The sequence below is a fragment of the Pseudophryne corroboree genome, chromosome 6, assembly GCF_028390025.1.
Source record: "Pseudophryne corroboree isolate aPseCor3 chromosome 6, aPseCor3.hap2, whole genome shotgun sequence".
Classification (NCBI taxonomy): Eukaryota; Metazoa; Chordata; class Amphibia; order Anura; family Myobatrachidae; genus Pseudophryne; species Pseudophryne corroboree.
The window spans coordinates 647,155,457-647,181,615 of record NC_086449.1 but is presented as its reverse complement, the minus strand read 5'-3'; the positions used below and the strand labels follow the sequence as shown (position 1 = coordinate 647,181,615).

The 26,159-nt window shown below is 46.7% G+C and overlaps 1 protein-coding gene across 7 annotated transcripts in view; it reads right to left on the bottom strand.

The window, feature by feature from the left end:
- Positions 1-26,159, bottom strand: part of ACSL6 (acyl-CoA synthetase long chain family member 6) — a 415,322-nt gene that overhangs the window by 79,349 nt on the left and 309,814 nt on the right. For all 7 annotated transcript variants that reach the window (XM_063928196.1, XM_063928197.1, XM_063928198.1 and 4 more), the window contains one exon: positions 16,144-16,278. In XM_063928196.1, coding sequence (XP_063784266.1) covers positions 16,144-16,278 — 135 coding nt within the window. The remainder of the gene's footprint in view (positions 1-16,143; positions 16,279-26,159) is intronic.

Here is a 26,159-nt window from a genome sequence, read left to right as displayed (position 1 = left end):
AAAAAAAAAACACAGACGCACTCGAGCAGGGCAGAAACTTCTTTTCCCGGGTAACCACCTAAGTCCCACCTGCTCACCCCCAGCTTCAAAGAACAATCAAATAGAAGTGATACCCAAAATACGGCCCTGTGCTTGGAAGAATAGAACTGTCAGTTCTCACTTTGTGACTCCCATACCTAGAGCTCCTGCACTTAACATAAAGAAAACTGAAGGCCCTCTGGTATGCCTAATCAGGTCAGTCCTTTGTAATGCCAGATCTATAAGAAACAAGGCTGCAACAATTGCTGACCTTATTGAATCTGCAGATTTAGCCTGTATTACAGAAACCTGGCTAGATGAAAATGCAGCACCTATATTGGAGGCTGCGGTCCCAACAAACTACTCTGTCATCCACAACCCAAGACTGGACCGCAGGGGTGGCGGGGTAGCTATCTGCTTTAAAAAATAATTTAAACTTATGGTCCACCCTATTGAAAATACTCGCTCATTTGAGTGCATTGCTGCCCAGCGTTCGATAGGATTAGGTTTCAGAGTACTTCTCATTTACCGGCCCCCTGGAGATGGAAAGATATTTCTACAAGAAATTGCAGACACTGTTGCTGGCCTGGTTCTGGAACATCAAAGATGGCTCATCCTCTGGGATTTCAATGCATGGTGGATGATGAACTCTCTTGCCTTGGACAAGACCTCCTGTGCACAATGAATGGTCTGGGCTTCACACAGGTCATTCCTTCTGCCACACATAAAAGTGGTCACAATCTTGATCTTGTCTTTCAGATTGGATAAGTAGTCACTGACCTAAAAATAAACCCAGTCATCTGGTCAGACCACCTTTGGTTCTCTGTTGCAACCCCTCAAATTAGATCTTTGCCATGGAGTTGACCAGGTATTGTCCAAGGAGGGGTATGACTCCCCATGCTCTTGCAGCAAATGTGGATCTCTCTGCTATACTGAGTGCTTGTGTAGATCCCTGCTCTCTAGTCCGTTATTATAATAGGGATGTTATGGCTGCAAGTGATATTATCGCCCCTGTGCGTATAAGACCTCGTAAACAACACGTTGTGCTCCCTGGTTTGACAACAGTGTTAGTGAGCTCAAGAAAAGGGGGTGTAGACTGGAAAAACACCTAGTGGATGACAAAATAAAATTAATAAAGCATACTGAAGAATATCAATCGACAATCAGTTCCTGTCAAATGAGATCACGGCACCAAACAACAGGCCAGCTCAACTTTTCCGCACAGTGGAGATGCTTTGCAAGCCAGCATGCCTACAGACTGATGAAAACCTCTCCCAGGCAAGATGCAACGAGTTTGCAAACTTCTTTGCAGATAAAATTTCCACCATCCGGGCTGGAACTCCACAATGCCATCAAAGGAGTGCCAAACTACAAAACCTGCCAATATAAGCCACCTGCCTTCGTGGACCAGCTTTGATCCAGTGGATGTAAAGGACATTGCTGAGATTGCTCGGATTTTATGTCCCACCACCTGTGATCTGGATCCTGCCTCAACCAAGCTTCTAATAGGTTGTATGGATATAATTGGTCCTGTCTTTGCAAAAAATGTTCAATGCTCTTTGCAGACAGGCATTTTTCTTAGACCCCTAAAGGAAACAATTGTTAGACCTCTTATTAAAAAACCTAATTTAGATCCTGACTGCATGACCAACTACAGACCGGTATCAAACCTTCCTTTTCTAGGAAAGGTTATTGAGAAAGTGGTTGCAAATCAACTGGAAGACCGCCTGACAACCCATGATATTTATGATCCATTCCAATCAGGATTCAGGAGAAGACATAGCACTGAAACAGTCTTGCTGTGTGACTGTTCAATCTTAATCCTTCTGGATCTCTCTGCAGCATTTGATACCATGGACCTGATTGAGCGACTGATACATTTTTGTGGAGCGGATGGCACAGTCCTTAGCTAGTTCAAATCATTTGTCACAGGCAGGTCACAGAGAGTATCGTCTGGAGTATACTGATCACCATCAACGCCATTGCAATGTGGTGTCCCACAAGGTTCTATACTATCACCCATGCTTTTTGCAGTATACATGCTCCAACTGGGTGAAATAATCAAGCGCCATGGACTGGTCTACCGCTGCTATGCAGATGATACACACCTGTACTTGTCCTTTGCTCCGGGCACTGATAACCCAATAGCAACCCTATATGGCTGTCTAGCTGAGCTCCAGGAGCGGATGAGTGACAGATGGCTGCGAATGAACCCTGATAAAACATAGGTCCTTATGATAGGACCGCAACATCAGTGAACAAGACTGCAGCATAGCCAACCAACTGGACTTACACTTGGGGATTCAGAATTACAAACCACTGATCGTGTGCAGAATCTTGGTGTTGTCCTGGATGGTGGCTTGACACGTAAACATCAGATATCTGCCACAATCAACTCCTCATTCTTAAACCCGGGGAACATAGCCGGGGAACTTAATTCACTCAGATGATCTGCCAAAAGTCATACATGCGTTTGTATCATCTTGATTAGACTACTGTAATGCCCTCTACCTTGGTCTCCCAGCAAAAGAATTGCATCGCTTACAGCTGGTGCAAAACACAGCTGCCAAGCTGTTAACCAACCAGCCCCCTTCTAGCCACATAACACCCATCCTCTACTCCCTTCACTGGCTGCCTGTAAGATAGCGAATCGTCTTCGAGATTGGCTTACTGAGTTTCAAAGCACAACATGACCAGGGCACAAGGTACCTGAAGCAGCTTCTGAACCCATACTGCCCCACTCGATTACTGCGATTTGTTGATGAAGGACTTTTATCAGTACCTAGAATCTACCGTAATTCATCTGTGGGTCGAGCTTTTAGTCATGCGGCTCCGACTCTATGGAACTCACTTCAGTGCGAGAGGCCACAACTATAGAATCCTTCAAAAATAGACTCAAGACTTTCCTGTTTACTCAGGCATTTCCATACTGTCCCTTTAGTATCTACATGCTTCTGTATTTTAAGAAAAACTGTTCTGAACTTAATTGTTTCTGTACTATATTATGCTATGTTAAGCGCCTTGAGTCCTATTGGAGAAAGAGTGCTATATAAATAAAATTATTATTCATTATTATTACACTTCCAGGACACAGTATTTTGCTTTGCTCTATTTATTCAGCTATTAAGCAAGCAGTAATGTCTCTGCTGTTGTGCTGCTTGTTTAGCATTGTCAGTACTATAACTTTCACAGTACAGTGAAATATTGTTAACTTTACACCTTCTGGCAACAACAGCCCCATACATAGACCTGCTATGGCAGCTTTCTGCACGCAGCACTTAAAGGTTCTGCCTGGTAATGCTGCCCCACTTCCTCCTCTGTGTGCAGCAGGCATGCACACTTAAGTACAGCAAAATGATGATGGCGCAAAATACAAAAAAGTTACTTTGTCAAATCTGCAATTCCTAGCAGCAAAACGTGTTAGGTATATGTCACACACCAGAGGCGGCGTTCGCCGTGCTTACCCCTGCGTGTCTGCTGGTCGGTGTTGCGGCCTCTGCCTTCGGTGGGTCACGGGCTCCGGCGTCTGGTTGGCACGGCTACCGGCGGTTCTCCGGGGCATGGGCGCCGCCATGACACTCGGCATCACGTGGACGGGGGGCAGGTGACGTAATCAGACTGCTCCGCCAATCCAGCGCTGGCGGGAGATTCAAAGTCAGACGCCGGACAGAGCTTCAGTGCCTGAGTATCGTCTTTCCCTGACGTAGATGCCAGTGCTCTCGTTCCCGGCAAGGATCCCTGCAGTCGTACTCCAGTGTCCCCGGCATTTCCAGCTGCCAGTTCACTGCTCCAGCTTCAGTGTATTCAGCGGCTGGTAATCTCTCTACGTTCCAGTCATCCGTGCTCCTAGTAATCAGCGTCTCAGTCTCCGTTCTCAAGTTCTACAATCCAACAGCGTCTAAAACCCCTGCACTTCAATTCCTCACATCATCAGCGTCTCAGTCTCCGTTCACAAGGTCTACAGATCCACAGCGTCAGAAACCCCTGCACTTCAAATCCTCACATCATCAGCGTCTCAGTCTCCGTTCACAAGGTCTACAGATCCACAGCGCCTGAAACCCCTGCACTTCAATTCCTCACATCATTAGCGTCTCTGTCACCATTCACAAGTTCTTCAACCATCTGTGCTAATTATCATCATTCATAAGTTCCACAAGTTATCAGTGACTTTTAAACATCACCCACAGTTTCTTCAATTACCAGCATTCCCCATACTGCTCACTTAACCCTTCAGTGGGTCTGGACATTCCCTTCATTTATTCCTTTTGCATTTGACTTTAAGTTGTTTTCCTTTGCAATAAAGCTCTTTCATATTTCAACAAACTCCACTGTCAGCGTCCTGTATGAGGAGAACCTATATCAAGCCCTCCCTTTTCCAGCTCAGTTGTGGTTCCTCTTCCCAACCATCGGAAGAATCCCCGAGTTCACAACACCCTCAGTCTAGGCCAGTGACAGTATACTCCCACCATACCCTTGGACTGAAAATCTGCACATTTGAGCATCCAGACCAGCCACTTTTAGCGAATAAGGCATATGTGGTACCCATGTCTGGGGTACCCTGCTGCACAATAGTTCCCCTCCCCCTAATTTCAGCTAATGCTCCTGAAGACGATCCACAGGTGACACTGTATGGGTTAACTCCCTTACCTTGTTGCCTGGAAATGGCTGGGACACTGGGACCAAGGGAAGCCCAGACGTTTTTCCAGAGAGCTGGGAGCCGCGCTGATTGGCTGAGGAGAGTAAGGAGATGGGTGGCGTAAGAGAGAGCAGAAAGACCCGCCACGTGGGAGAGAGAGAGCGGGAGCCGCTGTGAGGAGTGCTGAAGAGAGCCGCCAGAGGCAGGGATGCAGCTGACATCAGCGACAGCCGGAGAGATGGGGAGCGCAGCGGTGAAAGGTAAAAACACCACCGCGTGAGACAAGAAGCAGAGACGCGGCTGGTGGCAGCGCAAAGCCGCCTGTCAGAGCCGTACATAGGGAGATTTGAGTTTCCCCGCCAGCCACCCACAGAGAGACAGAGAGCGGGATCTCAGCTTCCAGCACCTGGCGGAGGCAGAGAGATAAAAGCACTGCAGGTATACACTCACAAACTTCCCCAGCTGGCTGATATTATTGGGCCCCTCCACCCCTACAGATAAATATTTAAAGAGGGGGTCTTGCACTAGTAGAGAACCCTGGGAACAAGGGGTACTCTGCCAGCCAGAACTGTTTTATGACTTTACTAGTTTGTACTGCGAGACTGGATGCTAACTGACTTACCTTTCCGTGGATACAAATACCTTTAACACCCTTACCTATTGTTGCGGTGTTATATATCCTGCATGCCTTCTTACAAATACTTACCTGGTGTACCTCTCTCAGTAGTTCACCATTGCTGTGCAGGCTTTACTAACCAGAGACACTGATAGTAAATGGAAACTACAGTACAGGAATTGAATGTTTACTCATGCACAGTGCCACCCTGTGGACAGTCTGGACATTGTGCCAAATTTAGTACCGGATCATTTCTTGCCTTAAACTACTTGAAGTTGGTAATTATACCTTAATGTCTATTGTTGTATGTGATTGTTTGACTAAATCGTTACTGTGCCTTACATGTTAACAACCTATGATTGCTGTTTTAGACATTAATCGAACTGGAGTACTGCTAATGAGTAATATATGCAATTGATCCTAACAGGAATTGATTTACAGTGGTGACTAGTATTTCCCGTTCAATAAATGGTTGTCATCGTTCTCATGTGTGGTGATCCTTCAATATATACAGTGTTTGGGTTTTGTCCCCCTGGGGGTCTCCTTGTCCTTTTGCCTCAGTTATACAGGTGACGCGAAGAACAGTTCCTGACTTCGACATCGTAGAGAAGTGGACCCATATTATCAATATATTACACATACATTAGTCCAGGAACGGACCCAAAGCCGCCAGTGCCAAAAGGATCAATACTGAATATGCACCGTGTTATCTGAGGACTCCAGCCCAAATCAAGGGATTTGCAGCCTCTATCGGTGGACACTGGAAAATACATAATTTATTGGATTTGTTGGCTCTGTCCAATCCTCACAAACTCTCAAGCCTTTCTTTTACAAGTGGCAATTTCTTTATTACAATATTATCGTATATGCAGGGTGTCTGTGGTGAACGACAGGTCATTTTTAACCTTCTATGCTCAATGTTATTAAAGTATTTTCTATATTAAATACAGAATTATTACATTTTAAATAGTTGTATCTGGATAGTTTTTGTATTTAGCGCCACTATCCTTTTGCTGTATATGTGTATCCTGTGGGTTTGACCATCCCCATTTACAGTGGCTGCTTACCTCGAAGCATACCATAATAAGCGCAAGGGCGGTTTTATTACCTTCATTTCTTGCATGCATCCTTTAGTGTACTATTTCCCTAACACGCTTATTCAATAGGAGGCAAGTATGCAATGGACGTGCACTGCAAAACACTTTCACCAGCGCAACTCCTCTTCTAGGAGAGATGTCTGCAAGTCCGAATCACGCTGCAGCAGGGATAATATCCTAATGCTGCAGCAGGGGTCTTGTGTAATAGGCGCCTCCTGATGGGATACGGTCATTAGGTCGACACAGCTTAGTTCGACAGTCATTAGGTTGACATGTGCTAGGTCGACAGGTCAAAAGGTCGACAGGAGTTTTTCAAAACATTTCTTTAATTTTTGGGACTTTTTCATACTTGTCGATCCACGTGGACTACAATTGGGAACGGTAACCTGCCCGAAGCATGGCGAACGAAGCGAGCCGTGCGAGGGGACATGGTGCACTAATTGGGGTTCCCCGTCACTTTACGAAGAAAACGACACCAACAAAAGTCCGAAAACCCATGTCAACCTTTTGACCTGTCGACCTAGTACATGTTGACCTAATGACCATGTTGACCTAATGACCATGTCGACATATTGCCCCTGTTGACCTAATGCATGTTGACCTTCCATGGTCGACCTAATGAATGTCGACCCAACGACCCATACCCCTCCTAACAGCTTCTGTGATCCGCTGCTGCGTCCATACCTGCAGCATCGGATCACTTGTGTGAACATCTTCCATCTGAGTAACCACCAGGTTACTCAGGATGGCCGGGCTATTCAGGTTTGCAGGCCAGCAAATCTGTGTTGCCTTGCATGTCTACAAAATGGGGGCAGTACACTACCAATTTGTAGAATGGTCCCCTATGCCGCCCCCACTCTGCCTCCCAATAGGCCGCAGCATGCCAATCATGCTGTGGCTCAGGAACACTGAGAGTGACAGCAAAGGACCCACTCTGCATATGCGCAGTCCACGCACCACTGAAGTATCGTGCAAACGAGTTCAGGCCCAGTTCCTATGCTTTCGGGGAAGATGGTGAATGTGGAGAGGTGTGTAGTGGGATGTCACCACACATGCTCCAATGAAAAGCTAATAGTGTGTCCCATGTAAAACAGAAAAATGACTTCATACAAAATGTAGCAGTGTTTCAGGCTTTGACGTGAGAAAGACACTGGCATACCTATCATGGGCGTATATATCCTCCCCGCATTTTATAAACTTACCTCTCAGCTGTGTCTTTGGGATAACGGCTGTGGTGTGATGTGTACAAGTGCAGTAGGGAAATTAGCCAAGAAAATGGCACAAGCGCCACAGCGGGATGTATTAAAATAAATTGCTGCCCACCGTATCGATGCTTGCTGGGAGGTGACATTTGCAGGGAGTCCCCGGGCTCCTCCTCCTTTCTCCTGGAGCCGGAAGGACAAATGGCTGTGCTGCAGGGGAGAAGGAGGAGGGGGGCCACTCCAGCATAATGGAGGCTTAAAGGACGTAAGTATGCCGGGGGGAGGTCGTCGTGAGTGGCGCGGGGCGGCGGAGGTGGCAGTTACAAGTCCATAGGCTTCTATAAGGTATTGCCATAAAAAGATGGAGATACCCTCAGCGTCGATAACCTGGCGGCTGGGGGTTAGTACATATGAAAATGAGGTAAAACCCCTGAAAACATGATGATTTCAAGCATGATTTACTATTACTGCAATATGCGGTGGTAAGAAATTATATTTTTTGTGCCTAATATACCTCATAAAAGTATCAATTCTCCAGACATCTGCTACCATTGACCAATTAGAAAGTTATCTTTCTTGAACCAAAGAAATCTGCAATATTTACAATTTGGACTGTGGTTGTCCAGCTAACCTTTGCACCAAGAATTACAGCATTATCTTGGTAGTATCCTAACATAACTGGAGAAAATCTAGTTCAGTACAGTTCTGCCTGAATGTTGCATTATAGATTTACATTTAATATGCAGTCTTCATTCTTAATAAGCTGCCTTCATTCCGAGGGATCAAGACTGGTGACACACCGTACATTTTCTAATTATTTATTGATTAACCGACTGGCTAAGAGGGCAGGGAATAAAGGGCAAAGTCTCTGCTGCTTAAATTATTTATAAGGCTTTAGCAACAAATGACAATTTAATAACCTAGAAAACTGCAATTTATTTTCAGACTAGTTTAACATTAGCAATACTGTATATTGATTTAGAGCAGGGATGGGGACCCTTCGGCCCTCTAGCTGTTGTTGAACTACACATACCAGCATGCCTTGCTACAGTTTTACTATTTGGCCATGCTAAAACTGTTGCAGGGCATGCTGGGATGTGTAGTTCAACAACAGCTGGAGGGCCAAAGGTTCCCCATCCCTGATTTAGAGGGTAATTCAGACCTGATCGTAGCAGCAAATTTGTTAGCAGTTGGGCAAAACCATGGGGGTCATTCCGACCCGTTTGCACGCAGCGGTTTGTCGCTGCAGTGCGAATGGGTCCAGAATGCGCATGCGCGGCGTCCGCAGTGTGCGTGCGCGACGTTGCCCGGCATCGGGGGGTCACCGGGTTACGTTGCGTCCTACGAAGGAAGCGGTCGCAGAGCCGACCGCAAAGAAGATTGACAGAAAGAAGGAGTACCTGGGCGGATCAGGACCGTTGGAGACCGTTTTCGGGGAGTGGAGAAGAAAACGCAGGCGTGTCCAACAGAACGGGGGGTGGATGTCTGACGTCAAAGCCGGCTCCAGCATCGCAGAGATCGTCGCACAGGGTAAGTATGTCCAGGGCTAGTCTACTTTTGCTTGAAATTATTTTAGCTTAGCAGAGCTGCACAAGCGATCGCAGCCCTGCTAAGCTAAAATACACTCCCCCATAGGCGTGGACTAGTTGATCGCAGCAGCAGCAAAAAGTTGCTGGCTGCGATCAACTCGGAATGACCACCCATGTGCACTGCAGGGAGGGGAGAGGGGGCAGATATAACAGATTTGGGTGGGCTGTGTTCAAACTGAAATCTAAAATGCAGTGTAAAAATAAAGCAGCCAGTATTTACTCACAGAAAATAGGATTTTAATTACATACCAGTAAATCTTTTTCTCGCAGTCCGTAGAGGATACTGGGGTCCATTTAGTACCATAGGGTATAGACGGGTCCACTAGGAGCCTTGGGCACTTTAAGAATTTGATAGTGTGAGCTGGCTCCTCCCTCTATGCCCCTCCTACCAGACTCATTCTAGGAAATTGTGCCCAAGGAGACGGACATACCTTGAGAGAAGGATTTAAAGGACAGTGGTGAGATTCGAACCAGCACACACAAAACAAGGGGAAAGCCATGCTAACCAAACTTGATGAGGAACAGCAACAGCTGAACCAACAACAGTACTTAACAAGTAACAGTGCAGGAAACACGAAGCACTGGGTGGGCGCCCAGTATCCTCTACGGACTACGAGAAAAGGATTTACTGGTAGGTAATTAAAACCCTATTTTCTCTTACGTCCTAGAGGATTCTGGGGTTTATTTAGTACAATGGGGATGTACCAAAGCTCCCAAACCGGGTGGGAGAGTGCTGAGGTTCCTGCAGAACTGATTGACCAAACTGAAAGTCTTCAGAGGCCAGAGTATTGAACGTGTTCGATCCTGACAAAGTAGCTGCTCGGCAGAGCTGTAAAGCCGAGACACCTCGGGCAGCCACCCAGGAAGAACCCACCGACCTAGTAGAGTGGGCCTGTATAGATTTTGGAACCAGCAAACCTGCCGTAGAATAAGCATGCTGGATAGTAAGCCTGATCCAGTGAACATTAGACTGCTTTGATGCAGGACACCCAATTTCCTTGGGATCATAGAAAACAAACAGTGAGTCTGATTTTCTGTGACGAGCTGTCCGCTTCACGTACAGTAGATCTTCAAAGCCCTCACAACATCCAAGTAGCAGAGGTGTCGGTAACCACCGGAACCACAATAGATTGGTTGATATGAGATGCATACACCACATTAGGAAGAAATTGCTGACGAGTTCTGAGGTCAGCTCTTTCTTCATGAAAAATCAAATAGGGGCTTTTGTGAGACAACACCCCCAGTTCCGACACACGCCTTGCTGAAGCTAAGGCCAACAGTGTGACGGTTTTCCAGGTAAGAAACTTCACGTCAACCTCGTGTAAAGGCTCAAACCATTCTGATTATAGAAACTGCAACACCACGTTGAGATCCCAAGGTGCCGTGGGAGGCACAAAGGGCGGTTGGATGTGCAGAATACCCTTCAAGAACGTCTGAACCTCCGGGAGGGAAGCAAATTGTTTCTGGAAGAAAATGGACAAGGCCGAAATCTGGACTTTTATGGAGGCCAAGCGTAGGCCCACGTCCACCCCTGACTGCAGAAAAAGGAGAAAACGTCCCAGTTGAAATTCCACCACAGGAAATTTCCTTTTCCACACCAAGAGACGTATTTTTTCCAAATACCGTGGTAATGTTTAGACGTTACCCACTTCCTGGCTTGGATCAAAGTTGGAATAACCCTGTCCGGCATCCCTTTCTGGGCTAGAATTTGACGCTCAACTTCCATGCCGTCAAACGTAGCTGTGGTAAGTCTTGATAGACAAACGACCCTTGTTGCAGAAGATCCTCGTGAAGAGGAAGAGGCCACGGGTCCTCTAAGAGTATCTCCAGTAGATCCGCGTACCAGGTCCTTCTTGGCCAGTCCGGAGCAATGAGTATTGCTTGAATCTTTTTTCTTTTTATTCTTTTGAGAATTATTGGGATCAATGGAAGTGGTGGAAACACATACACCATCTGGTAAACCCATGGAGTCACCAGAGCGTCAACCGGCACAGTCTGCGAGTCTCTCGACCTGGAACAACACCGCTGGAGCTTTTTGTTGAGACGAGAGGCCATCATGTTGATTTGAGGAACCCCCCACCAACGTGTCAAGCACCCGAACACCTCCGGGTGAAGGTGGAGCTCGTGTCTGCTTAGGAAGTCTGCTTCCCAGTTGTCCACTCCCGGAATGAAGATTGCCGACAACGCCACAGCATGTCTTTCTGCCCAGAGGAGAATCCTTGTCACCTCTGACACTGCTGCTCTGCTCTTCATTCAGCCCTGTCTGTTCATGTATGTTACGGCCGTCAGGTTGGAATAATAACCTTTGTTGCGCAGATGAGGTGGATCTGGAACAATGACCTGAGTCTGTACTAGTTTTTGAATTGCTTACTGTAAAGTCATACTTGCTTCCTGAGAAGCTGGTAAGCCTGATTTGAAGAATCTGTGAGATCCTGAAACTCCAGCCTGTACCCCTGGGTGATAAGATCTTTGACCCAGGGATCCTGGCATGATGTCGTCCATATGTGACTGAAATTGCTTAATCAGGCTCCCACCTGCCTGTCTTCCACCGTCATGCTGAAGACTTTGAGGAAATGGAACCTGAGTTCTGTTCCTGTGAACCTGCAGTTGCTGGTTTTATGGGTTTACCTCTATTGCCTCTGGAGGCTGTAGAAGAACCTCTTGTTTTATTTTCAAATTTGGCTGTCTGAAAGGACTGCAAAGTTGGAGCCGAGTAGGTCTTCCTAACTGGGGGGGGGGGCTGCGGAAGGAAGATATGTAGACTTACCCGCTGTAACCTTGGATATCCACATATCCAGTTCATCTCCAAATAGGGCCTCACCTGTGAACGGTAGGCTTTCCATGCCCTTCCTGGAATCCGCACTTGCAGTCCACTGGTGTAGCCACAAGCCCCTGCATGCTGACACTGCCATGGCAGTGGTGCGTGCATTGAGCAAGCCTATTTCTTTTATGGCCTCCACCATAAAATTTGCAGAGTCCTGTATATGCTGTAGGAGTAAAACTATCTACCCCCCTGGATAAGGAATCTAATCCCTCAATTAGATTTCCTGACCATTTTGCAATGGCCCTAGTGATCCATGCACAAGCAATAGTGGGTCTTTGGGCACCCCCGCAGCTGTATATACAGATTTGAGAGTGGTCTCAATCTTGCGGTCAGCCGTGTCCTTTAAGGAGTCTGCCCCAAGGACAGGTAATATCTTACTTGATAACCTAGACACCGATGCGTCAACAATCGGTGGATTTTCCCATTTCTTCCTATCATCCTGAGGAAAAGGGAAGGATGTGAGTAACCTTTTAGGGATCTGAAATTTCTTATCAGGATTAACCCAAGTCTCTTCAAACAGGGAATTCAACTCTTTCGATGCAGGAAAAGTAGCAGAGGATTTCTTTTTTACATTAAAATAAGACATCTCATCCTCCTCTGTCACATTATCAGGAATGTGCAGGACATCTCTAGTAGCTTCTATCAGTGCATGTATTCCTTGTGACAGAGCTGCATCCCCCTCTCCTGAGTCCACCTCACCCTCCTCCGCATCTGATACGTCATCAGTGTCAGCCTGCAGGATCTGGGCCAGTGTACGCTTTTGCGGACAAATGGTAGGGGTCTGAGACGCCGGTATGGGAACTGAATCTCTACTCATCAGGTCATCCACAGACTGCCCTAAGTAATGCATCTCTCTTTCATTATGGGATAATTTATTCGAAAAATGTGAGATCATCCCTTTAAGGGAATCCAACCATGCTGGTTCGGACCCACTAGCCTGAGAACACTGTAGTGATCCCCCTGAGGAAGAAAGACACTCAGCCGTGCATGAAACACACTCCTTGCCTGACATTGTAAATGTGAAGAGCACACACACACACACACACACACACACACACACACGGTTAAAACACAGTTAACACAGAGCCCTTCCAGGGAGACACAGAGTATATAGGAGCCAGCCACACCACGCCCTTAGTGCTAATGCCAAGCTTAGCTGGGTCACAGATTAAGTACCCTGATAGGGGCTTAGTACTCTAATAACGCTCACCCCCTTACTATGTTCCCTTGGTACTGCTGAGGTAAGCTGGAGTCCTTCTGGAGAAGCTGCGCTTCCCTGCTAGTCTGTCTGTGTAGAACTGCAGAGGGAAAATGGCGCTGGTGAGCCGCTGGAGCCGCTCATAGTGAAGCCCCGCCCCCTTAATGGTGCGCAGTTTTCCCGGTTTTATTTTAAACTGGCTGAGGTGTTTTAGATGCTTAAACAGTGGGAAATAGCCCCTGTAAGCGTATTTGCCAGTGTGGGTACTGTATAGGATGACTCAGCTCATCCCTCATAGCGGTACAGCCTGCGCTGATCTGAGCCTGGAGACGCAACCTGCTCCTCAGCGCTGCGCTCCATACCCTCATGCCGCCATAATAGCCAGCGACCCGCTAACCGGGACGCCGGCATAACACTCACCACTCTTCTTTCTTCTGGCTCTGTTAGGGGTGGCGGTGTGCTGCCGGAATGTATGCTCACTGTGGTGGGGCTTGCGAATGGTTACCTCAGGAGCTCAATGTCCTGTCAGCGGGGAATGGGACCATTAACCCTATAGGAGGTCGGGCCTTCCTCCCCCTAAGTCCCACGAAGCAGGTAGACTGGTGCCAACCAGACCTGCCTGAAAATAACAAACAGAAAATAAATGCAGAAAACTCTTCAGGAGCTTCTCAAAGCGTGACCGGCTCCACCGGGCACATTTTCTAAACTGAGTCTGGTAGGAGGGGCATAGAGGGAGGAGCCAGCCCACACTATCAAATTCTTAAAGTGCCCAAGGCTCCTAGTGGACCCGTCTATACCCCATGGTACTAAATGGATCCCAGTATCCTCTAGGATGTAAGAGAAACAATATAACCCACCCAAATCTAACTCTCTCTGCAAATGTTATATCTGCCCCACCTGCAGTGTACATGGTTTGCCCAACTGCTAACAAACTTGCTGCTACGATCAGGTCTGAATTACCCCCTTAGTCAGGCAAATTGTGAGCAGGAGAAGCAGCATCTTAAGTGCATTGGTGGGACCACGGAGAACACTGAGATGGCAGCTTTATAAGCTACATGGCTTACTGTATGCTTACTGCTGCCGGTTGCTTGTGTACAGGTCATAAATCTTTTGGAAAAATGGACCTACGTACAAGTACACGAGCCGACTATAAAACAGGTCACAGGACATGTGGCCTGATTCAGGGATTTACGTAATTTGCTATTTACAGTAAATACAGTAACAGATGTTTTTTGATCAGTGCAGAAGCCACACTGCGAATGTGCAGATCTATTCCTGTGATGCCAATCACAGTGTCTTAAAATGATTGACATGCTGTTGGCGTTTTGAGGGTGGCGATGAAGAGAGCTATACAAAATTGGAAGCTTTAATGGCTCTTAGTAACCAGAGGACCACTTAGACGTCCAATATTCGGGATCTGGTGAGGATCCCGGAAGTTGGGATCCCGGTAGTCAGAATACCGACACTAGTCGGAATGCCGAAGCCGGCATCCTGGAATCCCGGCGATAAGACGCTGGCCTGCTGGAGAGGTAAGCAGCAAGGGGAGTGGGAAGTTAGGTTTAAGCTGCGGGGGGGGGGGGGGGGGGGTGTTACGATTAGGGGCAGGGCCGGTTCTAAGACTTGTGGCGCCCCGGGCAAAATGTGGGGGCGTGGCTTCAATTGGGGGCGTGGTCACGACGCTGCAGGAAAATAAATAAATAAATAAAAATAATACTTACCATCCCCGTTCCTGATCCAGACCCCCTCCGCCGGCGGCACCGCTCTTCTCCCCTCTCTCTTCTCTTTGATCTATGGGAGAGACGTTATTACGTCTCTCCCATAGAACAGCATAGACACTAGAGGTCAATTATGACCCCTAGTGTCTGTGCCACTATGCTGTGCGGTGCGCGATGACGTCATCGCGCATCGCACAGCAAAGGTCCTCTACACGAAGGGAAACTAGACCGTAGCGTCTAGTTTCCCTTCATGGAGAGGACCTTTGCTGTGCGGTGCGCGATGACGTCATCGCGCACCGCACAACTAAGGTCCTCTCCATGAAGGGAAACTAGACGCTACGCGTCTGGTTCCCTTCAAAGCGGGGGGGCACAGCAGGGCACTGCGGGGGGCACAGTGGCGGATCTTGCCCTAGTGCGGCGCCCTCCGGAAGGCGGCGCCCCGGGCAAAAGTACCGCTTACCCGTGGCAAGAACCGCCACTGCTGGGGGGGGGGGGGGGGGGGGGGAGACAAGGGTAAGGCTGCAGGAGTGTAATTCGAACCTAGCCCACAATATTCATGCAGTTGATCCAATACTGCGTCTTCGACCACATTTTGTACTTAGGGGATTTGTGTAGTTAGGGATTTGTGTAGTAGTCAAACTGTAATGCAGGTGTCCTAAGGCAAGCTCAGGGAGGACAGAAACCTCCCGTGGAGCAGAAGGGCTCTGGGCCTTCCACTGGGTGAATTTGTATGAAAACTTGACAGAGTGATAACACTGGGTCCAAGAAGACATATTAAAGGATTGAGGTCCTAGTCGGACCTCCTGTTGGGGTATGCCAGACAGAACTTTGACACAGGGTCCCGTTCTGGGCCTTCTGCTGGATGGATTTGGATGGAAAGTTAAACTGTAAGAATTTACAGAAACTACCATCATTTAATGACCTGAAATTCGCTGGGTATTGGATCCCGGCGGTCAGCATACCGACGCTGGGATCCCGGCTGCCAGAATGCCGGCATGGGGGTGAGCGCAACAAAGCTCTATTCCTACTCTATGGAGTGCGAATAGACACTGTTAGCCAGGATTCTAGCTGGCGGCATTGTCAGAGGGCGGGATTCCAGCACCGGTATCCTGACTGCCGGCAATATATCTACATCCCCCTGAAATAACCATAAATCAATTAACTAAAATAGGTGACAGAAATGGAGGTAGGAAGACAAAAAATAATGTGTACCCAAAAACCTTTGAATAGCAACATTTACAACAGTACCTGCACTTTATTAAAGAGTAGTCTGTCCCACAGACTGTTATTTCGAATGACTCCTCGTCGCACTTCAGCTTCCTTCCTTCGAGATGCAAATTCAAGAATCCATCGCTTAATGGGTGTATCTGCTTGGCTAAAGATCTGAAATAGAGTAAAAGGAAAAATAATTCTAGAAACTCCCAGTGTATTCCCAGTGTTCTTTCTTATCTGGCCCACCTGACAATTCTCCTTGTACTGTTCCTAAGGATCTGCTGGTTCCAACTTTGGCTATTCTTCAGACCTGATTCTTCCCATCCCCTGGTACTGCCTTGCCAATTTGGTTCTGACCTGTTACTGTTAACTACCCTCCAGTACGTCCAAAGCCCTGTACAAAGAACCCATTCAGAGGGCCGTCACCTGCGTATCGGGTTTATCAAAGCCCAAAACCCCTTGCAGGGGTCCCTGTTAAAAACCACCGATATATTAGGCTCCACACTTCTGCTCAGGATATTAGTACGGTCAGCACCATCACCATACCTGCGACATTTGTGACACTTGATTAATCTAGAAATCCTACAAAAACAGTAGTTTTCTGATAATTTTCCATTAAAATCTGTTTAATAAATAAATACTCTAGACCTTAATGTGGGGAGATGAGATGCGTAAGCCGGCTTCACGGTGACATACATTCTGTAAATATATATATATATATATATATATATATATACACACACACACACAGAGAAAAAACCACAGCACTCACCACACCAGAAGCGGGGCACAGCTATGCACTTACCACTCACAGGGTGGGGTGCATGTAACACAGCACTCTCCACCACAAAAGCGGGGTACACAGCTGTACTTACCACTCACAGGGCGGGGTGCATGTAGCCCATGACCACATCGCTCTAATAAATACAAACAAAGAACCCAGCACTCACCAAAGTAAACTCACTTATCCTCAACAATTCAATAAATAAATGATGGGGGTTTAGTTCATGGATTGGCCAATGCACGGAAGCCTGCATACCGATTTTCAAGGTACCCCACCTTCATGCAGGTCCTACACTATCACAGTCTTAAAACCTGACTACTTCACTGCTGTTACACACATCATCTGCCTGCTAGATTTAATGTGTACCTGCCACACCTTTATGGCTTTTAAAGGCACACTAGTCACCTTTTGCACTGGCTCAAAGATGATTGCTAAGGAACAGCTGAGACAGGTTCAGGATAATAAAGTCCACACAGGGGTGCATGAGAAAGCTAGTGGCTACGGTTAATAAGAGCTAACCATAGATTAACCCCATCGTATACACACAGAGAAAAAACCACAGCACTCACCACACCAGAAGCGGGGCACAGCTATGCACTTACCACTCACAGGGTGGGGTGCATGTAACACAGCACTCTCCACCACAAAAGCAGGGTACACAGCTGTACTTACCACTCACAGGGCGGGGTGCATGTAGCCCATGACCACATCGCTCTAATAAATACAAACAAAGAACCCAGCACTCACCAAAGTAAACTCACTTATCCTCAACAATTCAATAAATAAATGATGGGGGTTTAGTTAGTGGATTGGCCAATGCACGGAAGCCTGCATACCGATTTTCTGTAAATGTAACAGCAGTGAAGTAGTCAGGTTTTAAGACTGTGATAGTGTAGGACCTGCATGAAGGTGGGGTACCTTGAAAATCGGTATGCAGGCTTCCGTGCATTGGCCAATCCACTAACTAAACCCCCATCATTTATTTATTGAATTGTTGAGGATAAGTGAGTTTACTTTGGTGAGTGCTGGGTTCTTTGTTTGTATATATATATATATATATATATATATATATATACTATATCTTATCAGATCAGGATAATGACAGCTGCCTAGAATTAATTTCTCTTTTTTCTGAAGACAGAAAACAAAATAACCTTTTCAATAGCTTCATCACTTCATTCATTCATGAATATCACATCTGAGCTCACCCGCCTACAGTATATTAATATTTAGGGTTATAAATTGTAATATTAGACTGTATATACATAATTTGGGTAGCTCCAGGAAATTGAAAGCAAGTTATCTGCAAAGTGTTCCAGGCAGTTAAAGCAAGAACAGATTTTCTTTCAAGTTTAATTGGATAAGTTCAGCGATTCACACTGCAGTAAGGCCTAGTAACTGATAGTCCCAGACTGCCAGTATTAGGAGAATAATAGGATTTTAATACCTACCGGTAAATCCTTTACTCTTAGTCCATAGAGGATGCTGGGGATGCTTCAAGAACCATGGGGTATAGACGGGATCTGCAGGAGACATGGGCACTTTAAGACTTTAAATGGGTGTGAACTGGCTCCTGCCTCTATGCCCCTCCTCCAGATTTCAGTTATAGGAACTGTGCCCAGGGAGACGGACATTTCGAGGAAAAGGATTTATTGTTAAACTAAGGGTGAGATACACCCCAGCTCACACCACAAACACGCCGTACAACATGGCATTAGCAAAAAGTCCAGTCAACGGCATGAACAAAATCAGCAACAGGCTGACCATAACTGAAACACAACCTTTGTGTAACACAAGCAATAACTATTAAACAAGTACTGCAGATAGTGTCCGCACAGGGACGGGCGCCCAGCATCCTCTACGGACTAAGAGAAAAGGATTTACCGGTAGGTATTAAAATCCTATTTTCTCATACGTCCTAGAGGATGCTGGGGATGCTTCAAGAACCATGGGGTTTATACCAAAGCTGTAGAACGAGCGGGAGAGTGCGGATGACTCTGCAGCACCGATTGACCAAACAAGAGGTCCTCCTCAGCCAGGGTATCAAACTTGTAAAACTTCGCAAAGGTGTTTGATCCCGACCAAGTAGCAGCTCGGCAAAGCGGTTATGCCGAGACCCCTCAGGCAGCCGCCCAGGATGAGCCCACCTTTCTGGTAGAAAGGGCCTTCACCGATTTCGGTAATGGCAATCCTGTCGTAGAATGAGCCTGCTGAATCGTATTACAGATCCAGCGTGCAATAGTCTGCTTGGAAGCAAGAGCCCCAATCTTGTTGGGAGCCCACACAACAAACAGAGCCTCTGTTTTCCTAATCTGAGCTGTTCTGCCGACATAGATTTTCAAAGCTATGACCACATCGAGAGACTTCGATTCCACCAAGGCGTCAGTAGCCACTGGCACCACAATAGGCTGGTTTACGGGAAACGATGAAACCACTTTTGGCAGAAATTGCTGACGAGTTCTCAACTCCGCTCTATCTGCATGGAAGATTAAATAGGGGCTTTTGTGAGACAAAGCCGCCAAGTCAGACACCCGCCTTGCAGATGCCAAGGCCAACAGCATGACTACTTTCTAAGTAAGGAATTTCAACTCAACCTTACGCAAAGGTTCAAACCAATGAGATCGCAGGAACTGCAACACTACATTAAGATCCCATGGTGCCACTGGGGGCACAAAGGGAGGTTGGATGTGCAGCACGCCCTTCACGAAGGTCTGAACTTCTTAAAGGGAGGCCAATTCTTTCTGAAAGAAAATAGATAAGGCCGAAATTTGTACTTTAATGGAGCCTAACTTAAGACCCTCATCCACACCTGCTTGCAAAAAATGAGGTAAACGCCCCAGCTGAAATTCTTCCGTAGGAGCCTTCTTGGATTCACACCAAAACACATATTTTCTCCAAATACAGTGGTAATGCTTCGCCGTTACCTCTTTTCTAGCCTGAAGTAGTGTGGGAATGACTTCACTGGGAATACCCTTCCGGGCTAGGATTTGGCGTTCAACCGCCATGCCATCAAACGCAGCCGCGGTAAGTCTTGATACATGCACGGTCCTTGCTGTAACAGGTCCTCTCGTAGAGGAAGAGGCCAGGGATCTTCTATGAGTAATTCTAGAAGATCTGGATACCAAGCCCTCCTTGGCCAGTCCGGAACAATGAGGATCGCCTGATTTTCCTTGCAACCCGTGCAAGTTGTATCCCATCTTAAACTTCCCTCAGGACTGCGACCAAGAAGATGAGCCCAGCACGATATCGGCACTCTCTCTGGCAGCCACCATACAAGACACACAAGTGGGCACGGCCCAACCAGTAAGAGCAGTAGCAAAGGCCCCTAGCGGAGGGACAGGTGAGGTCGTGTCCACAGGTAAGTACGGTACAGTACATTATGCAGAGACAATTGCACCTCACATTGTAGAAGAAACCCAGAACGATGTAATTGAACTAAATCCTGTCAGGGTGATCGCAGTCCCCAATGGGAAGACTGACTCTCAGGGAATCACTCCCGTCAGGAACATTGCTATGCATTGTCCCTGGTCCCGGACAGAATTGAGGACAATTATGTCTGAATTTCCCGATCCCAGAAAGGATCTAGCCGCATGTCAGAGGTTTATTAGAGAACTAGGTAACGCCACCGAACCCACAAACAAAGATTGGCGGACAGTGCTACGGGCATGTTTGCCCTCTAATATTGACCCTGTGAAATTCATTGCTGACTGTAAATTAGACGCAGAGGTACCTCTCACTGATGAATACACTCAGGAGAATGTACGACAGATCAATCTGCAATTAGGAGTATATTTCCCAACTGTTGTCAAGTGGAATAAAATCTTCTCCATTAGACAAAAAGAAGGTGAAGCTGCTTCTGAATATTTCCATCGAGCACTGCAGGAAATGGCTAGATACACTGGGGTAGAGGACATTAAGGAAAATGTACACCATAGAGAGGTAGCTGTGTCCGTATTAATGGACGGTTTAAAAGAAACGTTGAGAACAAGGGTACAAACCACTCAACCAAACTGGAGAGGTATTTCGGTGGCTGCATTAAGAGAGTCCGCTATCGAGCATGATCGGAACATCATTAAGCAGAGGGAGTCACAGGGGGATAAGCTGATGACCATAAGTATCAAAGCCCTGACAACGAAGCCACATCAGCCAAAAACCCAGACCCCTGATGGTAAGTCGTATGTAGTGAAATGTTTTAAGTGCCAGAGAGGAGGACATTACGCACGGAACTGTAATTTTAACAGCAATGTATATCAACCCCCTAGACCAGAACATGACTCGCAGCATAACACACGTAATTGGGATCAGGGTCCGCATAGGAGGAATTACGAGCCACATGCAGGGGAAACAAGGAGGTACCCACCTAGGAGGGACTGGCAGACCTCTGGAAATTCTCAGCTACCCCCCTCACAGATTGTAGCTGCCAGCGCGCTGCGAGAGGGTCACAACATACAATAGGGGTTAGGCCACACCTGTAGTTTGCAGCCAGTGAAGTTGATTGCTAGCCTTGGAAATGAACCCGAGGTTACAGTTGATGTAGCTGGTAGATCACTACCTTTCCTTGTAGATACAGGGGCGGCCAGGTCAGTGTTAAATTCAACGGTAGGTATGAAAACAATGGGTAAAACAATTTCAGCAATGGGGGTAACAGGAGTAGTGCAACACTACCCTTTAAGTAGACCAGAGGAGATTACGATAGGGCCTTTGCAGACCAAGCATTCCTTTTTGCTAGCTGCATCGGCTCCGACTAATCTACTTGGGAGAGATTTATTGTGCAAAATGAGGTGTGTCATATATTGTACTCCTGAGGGTGTCTTCTTAGATATACCCGAGAATCACGTTCAGGAAGTGCAGGATATGTTAGACACCCCACAAAGGTTAATGTCACACTCTGCTGTTATAGCCAGGTGTCCATCCAAGGTAGAGGAAATGATCTCCCAGATACCGGAATCCCTCTGGACCAAAGATGGACAAGACACTGGATTGATGGCAAATGTAGCTCCTGTAGTGGTGAAAGTAAAAGATGGTAGGATAGCTCCAAAACTCCCACAGTATCCTCTGAAGCCAGAGGTGGAATTAGGAGTGCACCCAGTCATAGAGCGCTTGCTACAACAGGGCATCCTAGTTAGGACTTCCAGCACTGCCAATAGTCCCATCTTCCCTGTGAAAAAGAGTGGGGGGAGGGGTTACAGGCTAGTGCAGGATCTAAGGGGGATAAACAAGATAGTTGAGAGCCAATTCCCCGTAGTGCCAAATCCAGCTGTCATCCTCATGCAAATTCCCCCTACTGCAAAGTTTTTCACTGTCATTAACCTCTGTTCTGCTTTCTTTTCGGTCCCTCTGCACCCTGACAGCCAATATTTGTTTGCATTTACATACAGAGGAGTACAGTACACCTGGACTCGCTTACCCCAAGGTTTCATTGACAGCCCAAGTATTTTCTCCCAGGCTTTGCATGACTGTTTACAATCCTTTCAACCTGAGAGCGGATCAGTATTAATACAGTATGTAGATGACTTACTGCTGTGTTCTGATTCACTCGAATCGTCCTTGAAAGACACGAAACAGCTTCTGTTTCATCTTTCTAATACGGGACACAAGGTTTCAAAGGATAAGTTACAGTTGTGCCAGACCAAGGTGAAATATTTGGGACATTGCTTAACACAAGGACTGAGACACCTCACCGCTGATAGAGTACAGGCGATTCGCGACATGACTCTGCCACAAACCCAGCAACAGATCCGCACTTTCCTAGGAATGTGTGGTGTCAAAGTCGAAAAATATCATGATGCATATCCCTTGTACTAACCCCTTATGCACATGCACGCTGCTCGTGCACCTGGTCCCCCGTGCGTACACATACCTGCAAGTTGCGTAAGAGACGCTCCAGCGACTCTTGCGCATGAGATGTGTATTTACGGCGGAGTTTGTGAGCGTGTAGGGTGCGACTCGAACGTAGCATATTTAACCCAAATAGTGCATTTTGTAGATAATATTCCCCTAGACCTTGTCAGCGAGTATGATTAGTTTAAACAGTTCCTGGACAGAGAGATTCCTCTTTGCATGATAGGAAGGGTCAGATAAAGGTTGAAAGGTGGTGTCTAGTATCCAGCTGTAGGGTATTTTAAGGGTAACATTCCGGTGTTAGTTAGGAAAGGATCGCTCGCTCCTGCGTATAGTTATGTACAGAAGTAGATTATGAACATTAACTGTATTTGCTGTAAATTACACATGCGGCGGGAATCCTGAGGATACCTCCCACCAGAGCAGTTGGGGAAAGACACAGCCCACCTGTTCAAATCCACCTATGACCTTTGCTGTAATGTAGAGACATATCCCTGTGACCAATGAACAATGAGATTACAGTGACAATTGTATTGTGAATGTATGTTGTGTATATAAAGACCACTGTTGCCTGGCCAGCCTAGAGACTCTGAAGGCTTTCTACCTGAATAGCTGAGGACTGGATCCAGGTCGCGCTTGCGAACGATTTCCCACGTATGTATATTCTCTGTGGCCATCATTATTCTCTGTTATTCTGTTAGATTTCCTTGTTAGCCTGTAGAGTAAACTTTTACCTGTTTACCTCTTTTTCTCTGAATAATCCACTGAGGTGTTAGAGCCCTGTGGTTTACCAAAACCCGGTGTTGTGTTTTCACTTTCCTGCAAAGGGCTTTCTTAGCGTCTTAATCGCTCTAACAGCATACACATTGTTAAGGTATTTAGGCGTTACATCGTTACAATATTTGACTACTAAGGTTTAGAGTATAAGCACATCCATACATTGTTTTGTTACCAAGGTTTACTGTATATCATTCCGTGAGCGTACGTGCCGCTCGTGCGTCGCGCCCACGGCTTAGTGTCTGCTACGCTAAGTGCGTACCCATACGTTACTCAGTGCGCAAATAGCGTACTTAGTCTGTAGTGTGTGTAATAAGTCTAGCGGCCATAGCGGCTCCACGGTAATAGTATATAGCTTTATGTTTTAAGGTAATATTTGACATTATCAGTGGGTACTGCCGAAACTGGATCCCAGGGTTCTCCATACTGGCTTTACCTTTGCAAGAGATGGTCTCTTCAAACAAACCAGATCGGATTTCGCACACAGATGAGTCCGAACTGGCATTTGAGAGACTCAAACAGTGCCTATCAAAGGCACCTGCATTAGGTATGCCAGATTATGGGAAACCCTTTGAATTGTACGGTACAGAGAGTGCTGGGTGTGCGGCAGGTGTTTTAACCCAGAGACATGGTGATGCCAGCAGGCCGGTAGCCTACTACAGTGCACAGTTGGACACCGTAGCACGGTCTCTCCCCACATGCTTGCGAAGTGTTGCAGCGATAGCTTTGCTAGTGAGTAAAAGTGAAGATGTAGTGTTGGGACACAACCTGACCATCCATACACCTCATGCAGTGTCAGCCTTACTGAATTCTGTCCAAACCAGACATGTCTCATCAGCACGGTTTACAAGGTGGGAATTAGCACTAATGGCCACTGTAAACATCACCATAAAGAGATGCAGCGCACTAAATCCTGCAACGTATCTCCCAGGTATGCCTGGACAGGCACAAAGGGTGGAGGATGAGAGTGATGGTGAAGGAGGATTTAGTATAGACACTGACACACATGATTGTATGGAATATCTGAACCAAACTTTCACTGCAAGACCCGACATTAGTGACAACCCACTGGAAGGCGTAGATTTTACTTTTTACACTGACGGTAGTTGCCACAGACAGACGGACTCAGGAGACTTGTGTACTGGATACGCAGTCGTAGATGACAAAGGTATCATAGAAGCTGAACCCCTGGGCCCACCGCACTCAGCACAAGTTGCTGAGCTGGACGCCCTAACCAGAGCGTGTGAATTGGCTAAGGGTAAGTCAGCCAATATTTATACAGATTCTAGGTATGCCTTTGGAGTAGTGCATGATTTCGGGGCCTTATGGCGCCTCAGAAATTTCATGACGGCAGCTGGCACACCTGTAGCGCATGCATCCCACATAAAAAGGCTTCTAACAGCGATACAGGAACCTGACAGAGTGGCTGTTATCAAGTGCAAAGCCCGCACTTACAGTCAAGACCCAGTGTCACTTGGTAACAGCCGGGCAGACGAAGCTGCTAAATCAGCAGCCAGTACCCCCATACAGACAGACATCACACAACTGATGGTGTTCAATACCGTCAACACACAAAAATTAAGTGAAATGCAAAATTTGTGTTCTCCACAGGAAAAGGCAGTTTGGAGGTCAAAAGGATATGGCCAGGAGTCCTCAGGACTCTGGACAGATGGACAGGGTAAGCCAGTAGCCCCCAGAGCATATCTTCCAAGCTTAGCTGAGGCGGCACACGGTCTGACTCATCTGGGCAAAGAGGGTATGTGTAAGCTGGTGAGAGCCTACTGGTGTGCGCCAGGATTCTCTTCTCATGCGGGTAAGAGAGCAATGACATGTCTTATCTGCTTGAGGAAGAATATTGGAAAGTCAATACCAACAGAACCATCCCATATCCCGCCAACAGACGGCCCTTTTCAGGTAATACAAATTGATTTCATACAGTTGCCACCCTGCAGAAATTTAAAGTATGTGTTAGTTTGTATTGACGTGTTTTCAAATTGGGTAGAAGCGTTCCCCGCTGCCACAAATACTGCTACGTTTACTGCAAAGAAAATCATGCAGGAATTTGTGTGCAGATATGGTATCCCTAGGATAATTGAAAGTGATAGGGGTACCCATTTTACAGGTGAAGTCTTTCAGGTTATGTGCAAACTGATGGGAATTAATAGTAAGCTGCATACTCCGTACCGCCCACAGGCGAGTGCGAAAGTGGAAAGAGTAAACAGCACAATTAAGAACAAGTTGAGCAAAGTGATGGCTGAAACTGGATTGTTGTGGCCAGATGCTTTGCCACTTGTATTGTACAGCATCAGAACCACTCCCAGGCCCCCCCTTAACCTATCACCCTTTGAGATTCTTTTTGGTCGACAACCCCATGTAATGATTGACCCCCAGGATGATTTGAAATGCAATAATGAAGTAACTGTAAAATATTTGGTTAAGATGAGCAAGCAAGCAGTTGAGGAATCAAAACAGCAATCTAAAGCTGGTGATTCCTGACCTACCAAACAGCAATTGTCATGACATTGAACCTAGGGATTATGTAATGATTCAAAATTTTCTACGCTCAGGTTGCCTTATTGACCGGTGGGAAGGACCGTACCAAGTCTTACTGACCAGCACGACAGCATTAAAGGTTGCCGAGAGAGAGACT